The following is a 19,889-nucleotide window of genomic DNA, read 5'->3' as shown; positions in this document are numbered from 1 at the left end:
TCTTTTTTTTTTTTTCCCTGTGTATTTAACTGCTTGACTTATTTAACTTGCAGATGATCTGAATTTCTTGTTCTGACTAAAATGCTACCTAGCTGGAGTATTTTACTTTCATGTCTAAGAGGTGATGCATTTGGATTCTATTGAGCATAATGATGAATTTAGGAGCTACCTTCAATTCCTGGTTCTGTTCTGACCCTGGTTATTCACTGTCCTTGTGCCCTTTGGCCATACTTTGGTGGTTACTGTGCCTGCAGCCTTTCACTGTGGATGACACACAGATATCCTGTCCAGCCTAAGCTGCCCTCTCAACGCAATAAAATGCTGCATGTCTGAGGTGACTGATAACATCAATGGTTACTGTCCAGTAAAGAGTTTAAGAAACAAGGCAGCTTTAATCAGCTACTTTAGTTTTCCTCTCCAGCCCCTGCTTCTCCTCCACAGCTCCCCATTTGTATTTTCATTGGTTCCTCTTAATGTTTAAAGTTCTGTTTTTATTTTTTTTATCCAACATTGTATTGTTGTACAAACTCAGCATTGTTGTACAAACTCAGCACATAGAATTTCAGCTCACCTGTCTGAACTGACAGTTGCTCTCAGCCCCTGAAATTTGGCAAAAAAAAAGCCTAGCCGAGATCTTGGGAGTCTTTTTCTGGTTTTTCTGATGCAGGTCTTTGTCTTCAGTTATGTTTACATCTCCTGGGAGGGTGAGGGGGTGCTTTTCCTATTTATCTATGCTTTATGGCTCTTCAGATCTTTGTTGATGTTGTGTTGTCCAGCTGGTAATAGGAGAACGTAGGAAACTCTTGTCTTCTCTTTCAGTTTTAGGAAGCTGAGTGTTTGGGTTATTAATCAATTTCTTTTAAGATCACAGAGTTGTAATGTCTTGTGATTTCATGCATTTCGTAGAGATTATATTATATTATTTACTTTTTTTTTGCTACCTTCTCTTTTTTGTTTGTATGTTTTCAAATTCCATGTCAAATAAATTGCTGAGCACAAGCGCAGAGTCAAGAAATGACTGTGTGCAGTGGGGGTGGGTCTTGGACTTTCCTGTTTTAAACTGTCTGAATTTTCAAAATAACTGAGCAGAGCCGAGATACTCTAATGAAAGCAGTTTATGTTTATGAAAGGGATTTTTTGCTTTATGAAAGCTTTATAGTCTAAAAACCCTAAAATGATCTGACTTTCAGAAACATCGATGCTTTCTACGCAAGTAGAACTATTTTCAAGAGCCCAATTTAGTTTTTTTTTTTAAGAGCCTAAAATGATGCTCTAGGGAAATCACGGGTATTATTTTTATATGCACTGGAAAATATTTAGAAGTACTTACACAGTGTAGGGTGTCCAGCCTTAATACTTCTGTGAAGTGGGATGCACTGTCATTCTGATAATCCTTGAATTAGACAAGGTCTTTTACATGGACCTGTGGCAGGTGGTAGGAGTCAGGAATTGCAGGCATTCCTGCTTTGGGCTGTACTTGTTTTAAAAGACACCCTGCTCCTGGCTGAAAAACATTTCTTGCTGAGTTAAATGAATTAACCAAGGGGCAAAACTCAAAGTTTAGCTGAAACAGAAAATTATTGCAGCTGGAGGGAGCAAGACAAATCCAAAGCTTTCAGCCCTTGTGGGTGGACAGGAGCTCACCCTCACATTGCTTTTTGTTAATTTGTCTCATTCCTGAGCCCACAAATACTTGCATATGTGGACTCTAACTTGAGCATGAAGTTCTCTTGTGTTCAACAAGTACTGTGGCTCAGTGAAATGTGACCTGCAGCTGCACAGGGTATGGCTCTTAAAATTGTGCTGCTGCTGTGAACCTAAAGGGTGCAGATGTGGCACTGCGTGCCTGCTGGAACAGCTCATCCCAGTGAAAATGGCCCAGACTCTTCTGCCTCCTCCAGTGTACAAGGCAGATAGTTTTTCAGGTGTGATTCTGTGTGTGTTTGCAGATTACTGATGTGCACGGATTTCTCCTGTTCAGCTGCTGCGGTGTACTGTTCACCTAATGGGCCATAGGGCAGTTTGGGATGGAAGGGATGCTCTGGTCAAGTGGGCAGAGCAGTCAAGGTTTTAAGCTTGAAGCATAGTGGTGTGATTTGAGTAGGTCATTTAATGGTGGAATTTTTTGAGGGTTAGAGTAGTTGTTGTAGTAGTTTTTTTTTCTTCTCCCTAGCTGATTGAAATAGAGTGTCTTCCTTAGGCTTTCTTTACATGTTTAGGTGGTGTTGGAAACTGTCCAGGCAACTCCTGGGTTTATCTAAGTACTTAATATGAAATACCTGTGCAGGAGGATTGTGTGTGTCACTCATAGGGTTTTGTTTTTTGTTCTTCTTAGAAGAATGTTTTTTTTCCTTATTAGTCTTGAATTTAATTTTTTTAAATCATGGTGGTTGTGCATACAGCCCTGTAGATCTCAAATAGATTCCCTTCTTAATAGTGCAGGAGGAAATATGCAGACATATTTGTGCTCCCTGCTTACAGGTGGGCTTGAGCTGAGGAGAGGCTGTTTGGTTGTGCTGCAGCAGGTCTAATATCCAGAACAAGAGTGATTGACTCCAGGGCTTCTTTTAATCCAATGCCCTCCATTGCACTGGGAACCTGTTACACCACTGGGATGGGAAATTGCCTCCTCTCTTCCTGGAAGAAGCAATGACCCAAGAGTAGGATTACTCAAATCAGATAGGTTTCCAGGCACTCTACTAGAGCAAATCAATCTTGATAACTGTTGGTATCTTCGGTTCAACTGAAGTTACTTGTTCCCTTGCTTTTCACATTTAGTGTATGGTGCACATTATCATTTTATCTGAGGGTTTCCAAGTGCTTGGTGTACTCAGCTGCACACTAGCTCTGTGGAAAAGCCTCTGCAAAATAGACCCACAGGATTTGTTTCCATTTTAGAACTGGAGCTGGAGGGAGTGTGGCTGAGCTGGTGTTGAAATGAGCTGTGCACTTCTTCCCCTCATAGCTTGAAAGGGACCAAGAGCAGTGTCCAAACTGAGTTTGTTCCTCATAAACAAAATTTTCAGTCTTTCTCTCCCTTTTTTCCTTAAATTTGTTTTTTTGTTGCTTTTTGTTTGTTTGTTTGAGGTTTTTATATGAGAAAACAGACTAGAGAAGCAAAGCAAATCACAGTTTTCGTTGCAGTGAGTGAGCTGTCTCTGCTTCATCCCTGATCTTAGCTGAGGGCCATGGGTGGAGCCCTTTATTTCTTGGCACGGCTCTGTCATGGCACAAGCAGAGTGCTGACATGGGGTATTGTATCAGCTGCCATCAGAGCAACTGGCAGTCAGCAATATCTTGGTTAATAATTGTGACAGAAGCCCTTCTGTTGGGCTTAAGGGACTTATTTCCACCTACTTAAAATCCTTAGCTAGGAAGGTTTGAAAACTTAAGTGGGTTTAAATATTTCTGGGCATATTTGAGGTGTCTATCATCTGATTTGGATAGGAAATGTGGACATTTGTCCTGCTGCTTTTAAGATACCTATTCTCCCACAGGAATCTGAATGTTTCCCTGTGCCAGCACTCAAATATTGCTCTAAGTTGCTTACTAGTCCTACAAGAGTTAGCCCTAGTACTTCATTGTGCTGCAGTTAAGAACAAAGCACAGGATGTCCAAAGTGCTGTGCAAATCTTATTGTTGCTGATAACAATGGTAGTTTATTAGTTTCATCATCTCATATCTTTGGAGAATAAGCACCAGGTGTTTTTGCAAGGCTTTTGAGTAGTTGGACACTGCTCTTGAGCTGTGTAGACCCGGTGGTGAGAATTAAAATGCAGTCAGTAGGTGCATATGGTAATGATTGTTCTTTTGGTACTGGGAGAAGGGTTTTGATAGGGGTGGAGGCATCTAGGTGTTCTACACCTGAAGATGGTAACTTCTCATCTATTTTCTCAAGTGGAGAAACTCTCAAAACTCTCTGAAATGCTGCTAACTGGGTAGTTAATCGGTGGAGCTGTGTATTTAGGGGATTTTTTGGCGTGGAAGTCCCCTCCAGAGCTTTTCATGACTTGCATTAGTTACTTCCTTTCCAACGGAGGGTCTTTTTGCAGATCTTTCTCATAACCTTATTAATGCGCGCAGTGGGTTTAAGCCGGAGGGGCCGGGTGGCTCTTGCTGCAGGAGGGTCGCGGTTCGGGTGGGCTGGGGCAGCTCCCCTCGCTCGCACTCCCGTTGCCCTCTGGTGGCGAGTGGCCCCGAGCCGCTGGCCCGGCTCTGCTGTGCCCGTGCCCCGCATCCCTGGGGACATCCACCTCCCCCGGCAGAGCCCTGCTTAAACCATCGCCGCTTTGCAGTCTGGCTTTAACCCGGCAGCCCCTCCAGCAGAGCCCACAAGCAGGAGTTAGCATGAGAGCCTGAAAGTGAAGCTGATGGGATGTAGGAAGCGAAACTGATAGTTCAAGATGCGCTGTTGAAATGATGTTCCGAAATACATAGTCTAAGATCTAATTGGAGCTCTCTAATTATTTGCTGTTAGACTGCCTGAAGGGTTTTATAATGGTTCAGTGATATTAATGGAGGGAACGAAATAGCAAACAAAGGCACTGAAAATTAGATCATCTGTTCTTTCAGCTTTATATGCAATTCACTTCTTTCCACTCTTTATATCAGGAATCAGTGGTCGGGCTACATTTCAGTCATTTAAAACAACCCCACAGCAAAATAATGAGCATGTGTTAAATTCTGGGCTCCCAGCCTGCCACGAATTAATTTCTGGATTAAAGGCTGTCGTGCTCCTTTCCGTGAATGGTGAAAGGAAGCGGTGTGTGTGCGAACACACGCCCTGCAGCCCCTCCCGAGGGGCAATGCCTTGCAGACGGTCTGCAGCCTCTTTGTTCTCCCCATCCAAGGGGCCAAGGGGGTGAATTCCTGCGTGTGCCTTCCCCGGGCCTGCTGCCCCTCTAATTGTCCTGTTGTCAGAAGGCGTGTGCCTCCCCGGGCCTTATCAGATTCCTCCAAAACCTTGCAAGCAGTTCAGGTGTTGACCCCTTGAGCGCAAACAACTCCGCGCCTGCCCCGGGGCATAGCTTGGAGCCCGGGCTTAGTGCTGGGGTGTGTGCAGCCCCGGTGGCTTTGTCACAGGGATGGAGCACCTGCCCAGGGAGGGGACCCGGGGGCCAGGGAAGGTGAAAGGCTGCCGGGACTCAAGCAGCAGAAGGGGAGCCCAACAGCTGCTTGTGTCAGCATGAGGATAAGTGCAAGGAGATTAATAGTTATTTAAAGAGCAAATGGGGACACGGCATTCGGCTGTGGCATGTGAGTGTATAAATGCACTGGAATGGCTGCTCCGCCGATAACATTTAGACAGATGGTCCCTGGACTGAAAGGAATGAAAAGGATCTTGGAATATCTGAAGGATAGCTTACATTTTAATGGGGCACTTATTTTATTATTTTTGTTTAATTGGATCCCAGGCAGCACCTTCAGCATTTCCAGGCTGTACTGTCTTGTTAACACTGACCACTTGGTTGGCCATCTTTCCCCATTAGCTTACTTAAGTGGCCTGGGATTAGAGAAATAGTTTTTAAGTGAAAGCTGAAACACAATTGTTCTGCTGTCTGTGTGTCTGAGCTGGTGTAGGAGACTGTTTTCATCACAGCTGTCTTCTCATCATTTGCTGGTTAGGGAGTGTATCTGATTATAATCTCCGTGAGGAATGAAATAATTGAATGATACTTTTAGATTTTTGAGAAGTCTTCAGGTCTCACTAGGGTATTCTGGGGCAGGAGGGTTGTTTTTTGATGAAATGCAAAATTATCGATCAGGTAAAAGACTCTTCCTGGTACAGCACATCAGAATTCTGGCTCTTTCCCTATGGAATTAGCCTCAAGGGAAGACATGTACCCAAAGTCCGTTAAATAGGTCTTGGTTGAGTGAATAGCCTGCAGGAGATGAGACATAACTGTCATCTGTGTTGCCAAAGCTGCAATCTCCTTTTGGAGAAGAAGAACCAGTCTGGATCGCTCTCTCCCCCATCAACTGTTTAGCTTTGAGTCCAATTAAATCCAAGATCTCCCATCTAACAGGGGTGCTGGGCAATAATAACATCCACACTGCTCCAGAGGGGGAAACTGAGGCAAGGAGGGCAAATGACTAACCTGAGTCACTGGTTCACCCAGGATTAGGACTCAATATGTAATTGCTTTTATTACTCTTCTGCCTGCAGGCCTGAGACAAAGGAGGCCCATTAAGTGCAGGGCTTTTTACAGGGTGAGGAGCAATCCCTGCCCTGCAGACCTTGCTGCCTGCAGTAGGCTGAGGGTGGAGGGGGAGGAGAGGTGCCTTGCCCAAGGACACAGCAAGTCTCTGACAGAGCGAGGGAGGGAACCAACTCTCCCTTCTCTCTGTGGCTTATCCCAGCTTCCAAAATGAAGTTTTCTGTGCTGTTTCCCCCTGCCCGGACCTTCACAGCACAGCTCCTAGTAGCAAGTTGATCCATCTCTAGAAGGTCACTTGTGCCTCACTGAAGATCCCAGAGCACCAGCCTCACCTTGAGTGTTTAATAAAATCCCCAGAAAATATTAGGTTGTTTTAGTGAAACAGAAACCTAAGGAAGAGCTGCAGTGGGTGGTTTAAATTTCTCTACTTCAATTCTGGAAGCACAGCTGAGAATGTGAGGTCTTTGGGCACATGGAAGACCCTTCATCTTTGCAAAGGGACCATCCTGTTTTCCTCTGTGGCTGAACTGACTGGTAAAGCTGGGTGTTACATGGCTTATCTAAAGTTCCCAGGAGAGCTCAGCAGATAGGTTGTGCCCTTCCCTTTCAGGTCTTTGGAGGAGTGATGTGCTACTTGAAGCTTTAGTAGGGCTACTGGGATTCCCAGTATTGAGAAAGCTTTTTGTTATGGATCTTGTGGTTGGTGCTCTGACTCAGGGAGCCTTTGCTTTGTGGCTGATAAGTAGAGGAATAACTGTTGGAAAGATGAGGGAAGTTGTGAGCAGAGTAGCTGAAATAGGTGAGCTTGATCACTCTGGGTGGGACTGGAGCTACAGGACACTGAAGGACATGAGCTGCTTGGAGCCTTGGATGAGAGAAGGAGCCTGAGTCCCTTCTGCTGTGTCAGCAGCTAACACCAGAACCAGGTGCCTTTATTGCTGCATGTTCTTGGCTGAGCCCAGAGCTGCTGGGAATGGGCACCACAAACTTTGTGTTGCTGCTTGCCCCGAGATGGGTACAGTGCCCTTTGGACACACACAAGGATGGGGCTGTGAACTCAACATATCTGACTGAATCCCTCTTGCCTGCTGCCCTGTCACTCTGGCCAGTGCCATGTTTTGATGGATTTTTCTCAAGCAGAACTTGTCTCCTGCCTTTTTGAACTTAGGCTTTTAGTATTGTGACATTTTGTGGCAAAAAAATATCCATGCTTATTTGTGGGTTTTGTGAAGTGTAAGTCTTTTGTGAAGAGTAACTGTGTGTTTAAGCCAAAATTCTGCTCAAGGTGTTTGCTTATTCCCCAACTCCTCTTTTAAGAGAACATGAAAATTAATTTTGTATTTGCTCTTTTTCCATGTTGTCTAGGAATTTATCACCTTCATCATGCTGAGTTCCACCTTTCTTCTCATAGTCTTTCCTAGGATGAAAAGTTGCCATTGACTGTCACATTACAGGAGGGCATTAAAGGGATTTGCTTATTCTGCTTCCTCTAGACTGTATTCCCCTCTATTTGAGGTGGGGGGGCTACAGCTACACATTGAATTTTGGTATTAGATGTATTTTTTCTGTTAACCTCTCCTTAATCCAATCTTTGCCCTTTCTGTATTCTATTCTCAGAGGTTTGTGGTTTTGATGTCTTCCAGTTTAATATATTGTTTGTACTTGAAGGCTTTTAAAGTGCTAAGTAGTACTTTACTACTACTACTGCCTGTACAACTCTTACTTCCTAAGAAGCCTTCCATGCAGTCTGTTTCTGTTCTGCTTGATAGAACTTTAATTCTCCACCACCATCTGTGACTGTCACTGGGAGTTGAATGCAAGGTACAGATAGGCTGGTGGCACCTAACTGTTTTTCTAGTGAGTCACATTTCAGCACAGTTACCACCTGAGTTAGACGTCCTGATGTCGTCTTGTCTAGTGGGATCAGATCCATAGCCTTTGTGTAGAGCATCAGATGGTTGAGGATGGTGTAGCCTAGTACAAGTTAGAGCCAGTTGCACTGTAATGAACCTGCTGGCTTCCATCAGGTTTCAGCAGTACCTTTGAAAAGGTCTGACTGTGTGTTGGTAGACATAGCAAGCCTGTCTCTCTCTTTGCTTTCTGCCCTGCCAATCACCTCCTGGCTATGTACAGGCTGTTTTTCCAGCTCTGCTGTTGGTCCAGTGTGTGACTGAGAAGCTGTACTCCTTTCTGTTTCAGTCACCAGTGTAAAGAGGGGGATATCCTTTGCAAATCTCCCTCCTGGTGTGATAAGAAGAGTGGTGCTGAGATGATGCTGTGCATCCTCCATGGTGGAGGCTGTGCCATGTCTGCCATCCTGTGCTGATGCTGCTCCTCTAACACTCCTGTGCATCTGTTTGCCTGCAGCCACAGTACACGAACCTGGGGCTCCTGAACAGCATGGACCAGCAGATCCAGAATGGCTCTTCCTCCACCAGCCCTTACAACACGGAGCACGCGCAGAACAGTGTCACGGCCCCCTCGCCCTACGCCCAGCCCAGCTCGACTTTTGACGCCCTCTCTCCCTCCCCAGCCATCCCTTCCAACACAGACTACCCAGGACCTCACAGCTTCGATGTATCATTTCAACAGTCCAGCACAGCAAAGTCAGCAACATGGACGGTAAGGACACAGCATCCCTGCGCTGCCTTTGGTCCCCCTGCCTGTAGAGACTTTATTTGTCTATTACATATGCAGGCTTGTGCAAGAACAGAGTGACCCGAGTCCTCTGCAGGGTGATGTGTCACACAGAAGGGAGACATTTATCTTGGTTGCTTTGAGAGGGTGTGGTGGGAATTTAACCCTCAGTAATACCACTAAATCCCAGGAGACTAAAATGCCTTGCAAAAAACCAGTCACGTAGAGATCATGCACGATGAACGAGTGGCTCTCTTTTTGGGCCTAGCAGGAGCACTGGAGTAAAACCCGAGTGTGGGCATTAGCATTGCCTCAGTGCTTCCCTTGGCTTTCTCCAGCATCCATGGGTTTGTATGAGGTTTGGCACTTAGGGCCGTGCCAGCAGGATGGAGGTGGTGCTCCTCGCTCAGCCCCAGCGAGTGTGAGGCTGTCATCCTGTGTCCTTTTCCTCTTGCAGCTGGTATGGGGGTCAGCCCTGTGTGTTGTTTGGGGTTTTGTTCAAAGGGGTGGGGTTGTTTTAGTGTAGGGTTTTTTTGGTTGTTTGGGTTTTTTATGTAACACTTTTTTGTCAGAACACTTCTTAACAAAAAAAAAGGCAGAAGCTTGAAGCCTGAAGCCCAGCTCTCGATCCTTGGTGGTGCTGGCTTGATTGTTCCAGCTCTAGAGACTTCATAGCTCAGGACACAGCACTGCTGGAGCTGTAAGTCCAGCTGGTGTGGTTTAGGGCTCTAGAGTAGAGATGTTTACAATGGAGAATATTGCTATCTTAGAGGTGTTCAATATTTACCTTCCTCTCCTGCTGGCACTTGGAGTAGGTGCAGTGAATAATGTCCTGCCCCATGCTAGCTGAAGAAAAGCAAGGACTTAATTTTTTTTTTTTTAAGCAAAAAAGGAGAGACTTTTTAGCAAAAGCTAAGAGCATTAAAATAGTGTGGGTTTTTTATTTTTCTTTTTAATCTGAGGAACTGCTTTGATCTCAGATAAAATCTAGCTGCAAACGCAACTAAAAAAAATCTCCTAGCTACTCTTGCCAGCAAAGCAGCAGAGCCCTTGTGCTCTCATCTGGAAAAAGATGCCATATAACCACAGATCACTATAAGGCTATGTCCCTTATATTTTAAAAGGCTTTTCTGGTAAAATTTGTCTAGAACTGACATTAATAACTTTGTTCAGAAAATTGTGTTAAGAGGGGTAAAAATGTGATAGGTCCAGTCACAACCAGATTTCCATTTGTTTATGCATAAAAGGGTGAAGTATTTCTAAGTGAGGTTGAAATTGCATTTTTCACTCATCAGCGTGCGGAGTGCTGCTCTGCTGTACTTCACACTTGTTTTTATGTCCTTGTTTCTCCTATTACATTACACATAATATTTATTTTCAATTCCCTTTAGGTAAGGAAACTCTTGGTCAGTTCTACTTTGCATTTCTCAGGGCAAGAAAATGCTGGCTTCGATTTTTGCTAACTGTTCTGGAGAGGGTCCTTTGAAGGAGATATGAAAAGACGTTCTCTTTTGATACGTACGGTACAAAGAATTATCTAATGCAGCTGCAGGGAGCCAGAGTGTTTGATGCTGTCCTTTCAACTACGAAAAGCAGTCTTTTGAAATGAGGTTTGAACGTATCTAGTAGGCTGCTCCAGCAGAGATGAAGGCAAGAGAGCTACTAGCAAGCTTAAATGAGATGTTTCACCTCAGTGATAGTGGCTTTTTGGGGTAAAAGTGAGGGCTGAATTTCAATGTGGATCTAGGTAGTGGTCAAAGCTCAGATTAAATGCTGATTTTGAAAAATAAGTAAAATTACTGTTTGGGGACTGCAGTCATCAGATGTCTGCATCCTGGGGAAAGGCTAATCCAGCCTTCCCTACTTTTTCATTGCCCTGATGTGGACTGGGAGATGAAGGTGTATATTCCCCATGCATGTTGCAAGTCTGTTCAGGTCTAAATCCATGTATTTTACTAAAGGAATGGGCTCTTAAACAACTGTCTGATTAGGGAGGAGGGAGTGTGGTCCAGGTGTCCCTGCACTGAGCCAAGTGACCCACATTTAGCTGCTTGTGCCAGGAGCTGGCAGTGTGCTGTACGTTCCCAGTGGATTATGACAGTCCTGTGGTGCTGGCTGGGGACCTTCAATCAATAGAACTTGCAAAGTGGAGCATCTATCCATCTTCAGAGCTCTGCCCTTCTGCTAATTAATCCACCAACTCATTTCACATGAGCTCTTGAGCAGTTGGTAATCTGTGTTCGACAGCTTTATCAGTGGGGTGGGTGGGGAAGGACGTGAAGGCTCTGCTTCCCACTGTTGTCCTGAGAAGTGTGGAAACACGCATGAAATGTTGATGAAAGCAGGAGTGATTGCCCCATCCTTTCAGCAAGAGCAAGTTCTTGGAGTTGCTCCCCCCACATGTGACTTCATACACTTTGATTAATGCCTGTCGTCTTTTTTAATGATGGATTAGGAACTTACCCAACTGGAAGAGTTTCTTCCACTGCAGTGACCTATTAAAAGTGTAATTACTTGATGGCCCCACCCTTATTAAGAGTCCAAAACTTGAAAGCCTTGTTTCTTAGTTTGTTTGGTTTAGTTTTCTATTTTTTTTTCCCTGTTTTCCCTCTTACAGTTCCCCAGGTAACAATATTATGAAAGGAAATCCATTGTGTTGCACTTTCCCCCTTTATGGAGGGGATGAGCCAGTCTGACCCACCTTGTCCTTCTGGGGAGGGGTTGGTGGTGCCTGGCAGAGGATCTGCTGTCCTGGCCAGCAGTGTGCTTCACCAGAGCTCCTCTGATCCTCTGGGCTGAGTCATGTCAGATTAGGTCATGGGAGTGCAGGCAGTGAGCTGGGTAAGAGGAAGAATGGATTATTCCTCCAAAAAGCAAGAGTTGCTTTCCTGGAGTGATTGGAGACCTGTGAAAATGCTTCAGGTTTCTAAACTACTTTGTGCATTTAGATCCCAAGGTTACTTCTGTTGGAGGTGGGGGAAAGTAGAGAGCGTACTTGCTGGTGACTTAGCTGCACTATTTCTGAAAACAGACCTGGAATTGTTTTTTTCTTAAAACTTTTTGGTATTGTTTTTTCTCCTCCAAATTCTGCCGAGGGGGAGGTTTATTGTCCTAGCACAGTGGACACCATTTGCAAAATCAGCAGTATTTGTGTATTATAGGCTGGGAGGGAGATGAGTGTGACAGCTTCTCTGCTCAGGGTTGAGATGGGCTCCTGATTAAGGGAGGAGGGGAGCTGTGGGCAGAGGAATTAAAAACGGCCAAAATTACAAAGAGAAACACTAGCTGATGCTAGGTGACAGGGTGATTCCATATATATGAGCAGCTCACTTTGAAAATATCCCAAGTTTTCTCTCTGAAGTCTTTCATGACTGTAAGTAGGAATTCCAGTAAAACATGCTGCCTAATCAGGTTAGGTCTCATTTGTATGCAATGTTGATCTAATTAATGATGACAAATTGAGATTGGATTGCAGAGGACTTTATAAGCATCCTTGATTATTTTTTTAATTAATGACCTCAGAACGTGAGTAAGGCTATAAGCAGGTTAATCGGCCTTTTTAGAAGGAAAATCTTTAACAATTGAAACTATTGAAGTGTTTGAAAACAAAAGCCTTTATAGTCTAAATTGAACAAAGTTTCTCGCATGCACCCTCATATAATAAAACCTCCTTGAAAACCATGCTGCAAAGGAACAAGCAGTTACTGTTTGTAATGATGAAACAGAGTAGGTTGTTGAGGTTGAAGGAGAAGCCCTCTCAATTGGGTAAAGTAAGAACTAAAGCAGAATAGTGTCTCATTTAGTGTGGGAGAATTCCCTTATGCTCATGCATCACAGTATCTTCTCCCTTTTCTGCAGCAGAAGAAAACAAGGCATTTCCAAAGTGTGCCACCTCAGATTTTTTTTCCTTGTGGAAGCTGCATGCTGGCCTTTGCCACCTGGAGCTCAAATAAATAAACAGCTGCACTCCCTTTTCCCCCTAAAAAATATTTGGCAATCACCTGCCACTAGCAGAACCTGTTAAATAGGGGAAAGCATGATTGCAGTAGGAAAGTAAAAATTAGAGTTGTATATCAAGGTAAGTAAAAGTTAACATTACTGCCAAATGCAAGCTATCAAAAAATGAATCTCATCCGCCCATCCCCAAAAGCAAGATACCACCTTATAAGTCATAAGACTCTTTTCTAAAAGACAAACAGGTTCTTCTTATTCTCTCCCAGGTTTTTGAGCCTTTAGGGTGCATCTGCTAAATATTTTAAAACTTTTCTTGTTAATCACAAGAAGGCAGAAATTGCTTTAAGTTTTTTTTAAATGAAAACTGAAATTTATTTGCAAATTTTTGATTCTGCTGAAGAAAGACACACCAAGCCCTGTGAGACTTGCATAATTCTGGTGTTGGCAATACTTGAGTTTAGCAGTTTATTCTCATGCCCTGCAGTAGGCTGGAGCTGAGCTGGGTTGGTCCTTTCAGGGTTTGTTATGAAACATGGAGCACTCCAAAGCTGCAATCCATGTTCCAGGCAGGCTCACTGGTTTTCCTGTTCTCAGTAAACTCGGCTGTACCTTCAGCCATCAGAAAGTGCTCAGATTTCAGACTCTCTTTGCTAGCAAAGCTGGATAGTGTGTGTGACATGCATGAAAGCGACTAAGTGGATTGTGCTGGCTGGGGTTAGTGAATTTGGAAAAGCTGCATTTTAAGGAAGCTGAAAAGAATGCACTTAAATTAGTCCACACAAGCAATAACAGGTTTTTGTGGTTGAGAGAACAGATTCCTTGGCTGGGCTATCTCAGTATTTCTGTTTCAGATTGACTCATTCCATTTTTATTTTAAATTACATTCTGTGTTCTGATCCACATAGAAAATTCGGGGCATTTTTTGCCAGTCTCTATAAAATGAATTAGAGGACTGTGCATAAACACAGTGAAGCAGTGACATGGCAATTAGATGTGTACATTGCCTTGACTCAGCAGTTCCTAATTGTGTGTTCAGTGTTCTCTTAAATAATCTGTTCAAATAGTGCATCATTTCAGTAACTCTAGTCATGTCCAGTATGTCCTGACTGCTGTTTCTCAGTCTCTTAAGTGAAAACTGTTTTTAAAGGCTGGTGACTCTCGGTGCATACAGTGAAAGCCGTGCTGAGTGTTCCTGTGGAATCTTGGCTTTGTGCTTCCCTGGTGGTGTTGGTCAGTGTCATTTGAGCTTTCTGGTTTCACCCTCTAACATTGTATTTAAAGCTGTCAGGAGAGAGGGATTGAATGTGGCCTTGTTGCAGGATTTTGGGTTTTCTTCTCCTCAGAGGCTCCTAGTCAGCAGGGGTGTAGGCTTTGCCTGTTTGCCCAGGGCAGCTGAGAAGGGTCCTAGTGAGAGGCTCATTTGTACAGGGGGTTTGAGCCCTCCTCGAGCAGACAAATGGGGCACCATGGGCTGCTCTGGAGTAAATGTCTGCAGCCCAGCAGGCTCCCCAGCAGAGTTTAATTTACTGGTGATAGCCCCCACTTGTTAAGGCAGAGAGGAAGGGAAAAGGTGGTGCAATCCAAAGGGTGAGAAGCGACCTGGAAGGCAAAGGCAGTGGAGGAGAGGATGGTGTTGCAGTTTGGGATGCAGGTGCTGCAGGCTGATGCAGTGCTGTGAGTACTTGGCCATTAGTCTCAGGTGAAAAGTGGCTCAGATTTGCCTTCCTTAAGCCCTTGGCAGCCGTGCCTGCCTCAAGAGCTGCTTGCAGCATGCTGGGCTCCTGGCACAGCTCGGGTGGCAGCTGCCACTGTCGCTCTCATGCAGGGTGAGGTGGCGTTTGTGTTTCTTGCTTGAGGAGCTTCTGAGGTGTTTCCCTCTGTGTGGCATTACAGGGCCTAACACCAAGGCTGTTCAGGCATAAGTAATTTCTCCTAGGTCATCTGCCTGGAAAGAGAGGAGCCAGGCTTATTGTCTTTGAAGGAGGTGCCTTTCTCACGGCAGGGAGGTGTTTTCAAACTCACAAAGCTGGGAAGAACCAGTTCACCTGTGAGAACCAGTCAGGAGGGGACTGCTGGCTTCTGTTTGGGTTTTTATGCTTGAGTAAAATGAGATCTCAGTGCATTAGGTTCCCATTAGAATGTAATTGTGTTTTTTCCCCATAATATCTTTGTCATGTATATTTTGTTTTTATTACCAGTTACCATCTTCTGTTACTCCTTACAAGCAGTTGTAGAGACCCGTGCAGCAGTTTCTAGAAAATGTCTTGTGATGTAAGCCATCTTGCTTTTTTTTTCCTGTTTTTTTTATGTCCCATATTGTTTGTAAATCCTATTAAGGCAGTGTGGTCTCTGTGTGTGAGCAGGAATTTTGCTCTATGCTCTGTTAGACCAGTGCCCTCCATGGTGATGGTGACAAAGCTGAACTGTGGTGCAGGACTGTGCTGTAAGGGACAGTCTGTACCCTGTGTAGTGGTGCCCAGGAAGGATGAGAAGGGAAGTTATTTACTTACTGTATGAACTGGTATTTGTCAGCACTGGGAACTGAAAATTTGGGTTTCCTGCTTTGAGTGTGATCTTCAAACAGCACAGTCAGTGTGGGCACCCAGGATGCTGGGAGGAAGCATCAGCTGGTGTGAGTGACCTCCTCTCCCCACTAGGATTTAGCTTCTTGGTTGCAATGTTTGTGACTGGTTCCCTCCCACTGTAACTGGAGATGAGTTAGGGCTCCCTACTACTACACTACTCCTGGGATCTGCAAGTGAAAAATCAAGAGACATTAGAGCATAGGATGGGGAGGGGTTGTGTCCCCCACTGGGGCAGAAGATCCCTCTGCTGTTTTGTACAAGCAATTTATAGTTTTACTGGCATCATAATTTTTTTCTTCTTCATTAAATTTGTTTTAAGGTTTTAGCTATTTTTGAAGGAAAACTCAGGGGAAAAATTAGGTGCAAGAAACTTTTTTTGGTTTTTAAGGAGACTTTTTTTTTTGTCTATGTGGAGAGGAAAAAGCATAATTAAACATAATTTTCATCAGTGCAACTTGCACAAAAAAGGCCCCACCTACTTTCATGAGAAAGGAATAAAGAGAATCATAATCCTGGATTAGGTATCTTTCACTACACATATATAAAAACAACACCGTGTGAAAAGGGGGAAAATATATATGTGTACATACACACACCAAACATACCAATGTGCCTCCAGCAGTATTACCAAAGGAATTAACTTTACAAGAAACAGCCACAGCCTGGAAAGAAGCCATTTCTCAAATAAAAGCTGAATGAGACCTGTGGTTTCTGAGAACTGTGAGAAGGAAGGGTTAAAAAAACATCTACAGATAAGAATAGCTGATGTTGGGAGATGAGTGAACATCTTGAAGTAGGGGAGGGTCACTATTTAAATCAGCTTTTCTTTTTTTTTTTCCTCCTCTTAGTTAAAAATTGGCTTGTACTAAGAACAACATGTAGGATTAATGTAGTACTTTAAATCTTCAAAGTGCTGCACAAACATTACTTCCCTAATCAGCAAACACCTTTGCTTGGTAGGCAAATCAGGAGTGGAGTCGCCATTTTAGAGAAGGGAAACCAAGGCGCCAGAAATGCCAAAGTTTCCACACCAGCAGCTTTCGGAGTAAAATTTTTTTTTTTTTTTATGCTTTGTTTTTTTGGTGTTTTGTTTTTGTTTGATTGGGTTTTTTTTTTTTTTTTTGGGGGGGGTTGTTGCTTTTGTTGTTTGTGTTTTGATTGTTTTTTTTTTTTTTTAATTTTCGTAGCGTTCAACACTGGGACTGCCTCTGGGCTGGCGTGTAAAAGCTGCTGAGCTCTCCTGGATTTCTCAAGTGCTGGGCATGCAGAGCAGCCTGGCAGAGCTGCGAGAGGCATCAGCACAGTTGCCTCCTTACCTTCCCAAAGGTCACGGCTGCTGGCCCAGAAGGGAGGCAGCAGCTCCAGGGCAAGGAGGGTTTCCTAATAGGTCACCAGTTTCCCCCACGCCATTGATCTCTGTAACTTAAACTACTAACTGAGCACTGTTAGAAGGTATCTCAACCCTACCAAAAAAACAAATTGTGCAAAAACTATTTGAGTGGCTGTTGAATAAGTTGCTTTTGGGTAAATTTTTTCAGGAAGGCTGGTGCAAGTGATATTGCTTGCTGTGTAGACAAAGACCGCCCTTGGAGATGATCATTCCTTTCTTTAGGTCAGCTGAAATACTGCATTTGTCATAGATATTGTGTCCCTGCCGACTCTGTACAGAGCACACAGCAGTTTGGAGGTGTGCTGAAGTGAGAATAATTCTCTGTGTTGCATTGGTGATGCTCTGTGTGCTGAGGGTTTAGCTGCAGCGCTTGGCAAGCCATATACTGTGAAGAAATTCCTACTTTGTTTTAAGTGTCCTGAGTAGGAATGGCTTCTATATAGAAAGAGCATGAACTTTATTATGCAATGGAAGTCTTTTCATGAGGTTTTGCTATGTGCAGGTGTGTCAGATTTGTTATTGTAAACACAGCAGGATGGCTACCCAAGTAAGAGCGTAGATCCTCTTGCAAATAGACCTGAGTCAAATGTTACAATTTCCAGTTGTTCGAGATAACACTTAAACATTGGAACAAAACTCAGTGGAGCTGCAGGAGAGTGGTACTTCTGCCTCATTTTTATTTATTTATTTATTTATTTTTAAATGTATTCTGTGAGAGTTTTCTTAACAGACCAAAGTATTACATGTCTGATAGGAAGCAGTGTTTTATGTTCTGCTGATACGTGTTAGCTGCTGAAGTCCATCTAAATTCAGCTTTGTGGAAAGGTGAAAAATGTGCTAGAGGAAACAGGAAAACAGCACCTGAAGGCTGACCTGGCTTCCCTAAACAAATGAGACAGGACTTGGGTCTACATTTTATGGCCCTGTTGTTTTCCCCATGATGGCCACGCGGCCCCGGGGCTCTCCTCCCCTGCATGTTTTGTGCCCTGGGGTGCACCACGCTCTCCTGGGAGAGGAGATGCCCAGCTCAGGAGCAGCACTGCCTGGCTGTTGGCTCCCAGCCCAGCCTCCCAGCTGCTCCTGCCCTGTGATTTAGATGTGATCTGGGTAACGTTGTGCAAGTCATTGCCTCTGCTCCCCCTCCTCCCCCTTTCTGCATACCCACCCTCAAATATGGAGCTGTGATCCCATGCTGTAAAACACTTAGACCCCCGATGTGAGATGCCCAAGGGGGGCAACTGGATACTGCTGCTTGCTGTGTGTGCCCCATCACTAGCTTTAGCTTTCAGGTTTCTTATTTTGCTTTGTTTATAGGACATCAGAGTCTTTCTACAGACTGACTTTTAGTGTCTTCAGGCTAAAACCACTTGGGTTATTGCTTCCCCTGCTTGAGATACTGAGTTTTACCAGCACTGGGCCTGCCAGGTGTGAGAATTCCTGACACACAGGCGGTTCGGGGCTGTGGCGAGAGGGAAAGCCTGTTCCTGTTCTGTAGGCAGAGCACAGGGCTGTACCAGTGCTGTGTTAGCTGTGGTCCTGAGCCTTAACAGACTCCCTGAGCCTTACCCTGCCACTTGTCTGGGCTCATTAGCTCAACTGTGTGAGCTGTGGTTAGGAGCTGCCTCCCTCCTCACCTTACAGTGGGAGAAAATGAGCCCAGGTTTACTATCTGACCTTCACCCAGAGCTCCTTGGACACCCCCTTACAAGGCAGGGCTGGAAGGGATTCCCATGGGGAAGGGATGTGAGTGGTGCCACTGGGCTTGGTGCCCAGCCTGAAGGGTGCTTGCAGAGCCAGCAGCAGGGCAGGCAGTGCATCCGCTCTGTCTGCATTTGGGCATCAGCACTGCCACGGGTGGGAGAGTCTTCCCATGAGATGTTTGTCCAGTGTCTGAGCACTGAATGATCCCTCTTCATTAATCAGCAGGGTGGTGGCTGGTTTTGCAATGAGTTCCTTGTCTCCCATCTCTTTTCCTGCAAATCTCTCATACAACTCACTCTTAGTCATTTTTTTAGACCCGTACTTGGTGAGTTCTAGTGGGCATACGAGCAAGCAGGACTTCAACAAAAAGGACTCTGTGCTCTTCTAGATAACCTAGTAAAAACTCTTATGGTATTGGCACTCACAAAGAACGTGGTGAGGCCCTAGGAAAATCTTGAGAAGTGTTATCATTAGTTCTGTAAGGTTTGATGAAGATAAAGCATGTGGACTGATTGCTTTGCAATCAGCTTCTAAAAGGAATTCATAAATTTGACCTTTATTTGGCATTCCCTTTGTGTGCTGACTTCTCTGATGAGTCATTTTTGCCCATTTCCTTTGCCATGTCTCTTGAGGTTGGAGTCTGTCTTTCTGGGCTTGTTTTTCAGCAGACTGATCTGTGCAAGATAAAGATGGGGAGAGCTGGGTTGTGCTGATGCTGCTGGCATTCAGAGGGAGCGCTGCAGCACAGGAAGAGCAGCTGCATAGGCGAGACGAGTTCCAGGATGAATTTGCTGGGACACGTGCTGGAAGAAAACCATTTCCATGCTGCTTGTCTGGTGTCAAGGAACAAAAATGCTCTGATGCTGTTAGTCACCCTGCTGATCTCAGTCTGTTTAATGGCTGTATTTTGTTTCAGTGCACTGATATTCTGATGCATGTTTTGCAGTTTATTTCAGAGAAGTTTCCTAAACACAGAATTCATGGGAGCCTTTCTCTTAAGATGGTTTGGGCAGCATGTTAAATATTGATAAATCACCTGGCCAAGATTGATTCTGTTAGTGATTAGGAATGACTGCCTTGTGACCTCCTCTCTCTCCACCACGCAGATCAGAGCTGTTGGCAACCCTTGCCTCTGAGCAGGGAGCTCCTGGGGTGCCCCTTACACTGGACCCTTGAGATGGCACTGTGTCCACAGTGTGACCCCAGTGTGACCTGCTTGCTGGGGAAGTCAGCATTTCTCTGCTCCCTGGAGGAGCAGAGCTGGTGCTGGCTGCCAGGGGGTGGTGCAGGATGGCCAGGTATTCCTGCCTGCTGGGGTCTCAGGGCCAGCAAGCTGCCCTGAGCCTTTCCAGCATGGCTCAGCAAGGGTGTAGCAGTTCACTCAGCCTTTTTAAATGTTTTTCCTTTTGTTTTTTTCCCCCCCTTTTTTCCACTGGCCATACCAATCTGATTACACCTTCGAGG

The 19,889-nt window shown here is 44.7% G+C and overlaps 1 protein-coding gene across 1 annotated transcript in view; it reads left to right on the top strand.

The window, feature by feature from the left end:
• TP63 (tumor protein p63) overlaps nucleotides 1–19,889 on the top strand; it is a 100,221-nt gene that overhangs the window by 45,673 nt on the left and 34,659 nt on the right. The window contains exon 5 of the mRNA XM_021536798.2: nucleotides 8,526–8,780. Coding sequence (XP_021392473.2) covers nucleotides 8,526–8,780 — 255 coding nt within the window. The remainder of the gene's footprint in view (nucleotides 1–8,525; nucleotides 8,781–19,889) is intronic.

The sequence above is a fragment of the Lonchura striata genome, chromosome 10 (genome assembly GCF_046129695.1).
Source record: "Lonchura striata isolate bLonStr1 chromosome 10, bLonStr1.mat, whole genome shotgun sequence".
In the NCBI taxonomy this organism is placed as follows: domain Eukaryota; kingdom Metazoa; phylum Chordata; class Aves; order Passeriformes; family Estrildidae; genus Lonchura; species Lonchura striata.
This window is presented reverse-complemented; position numbering and strand designations above follow the sequence as displayed.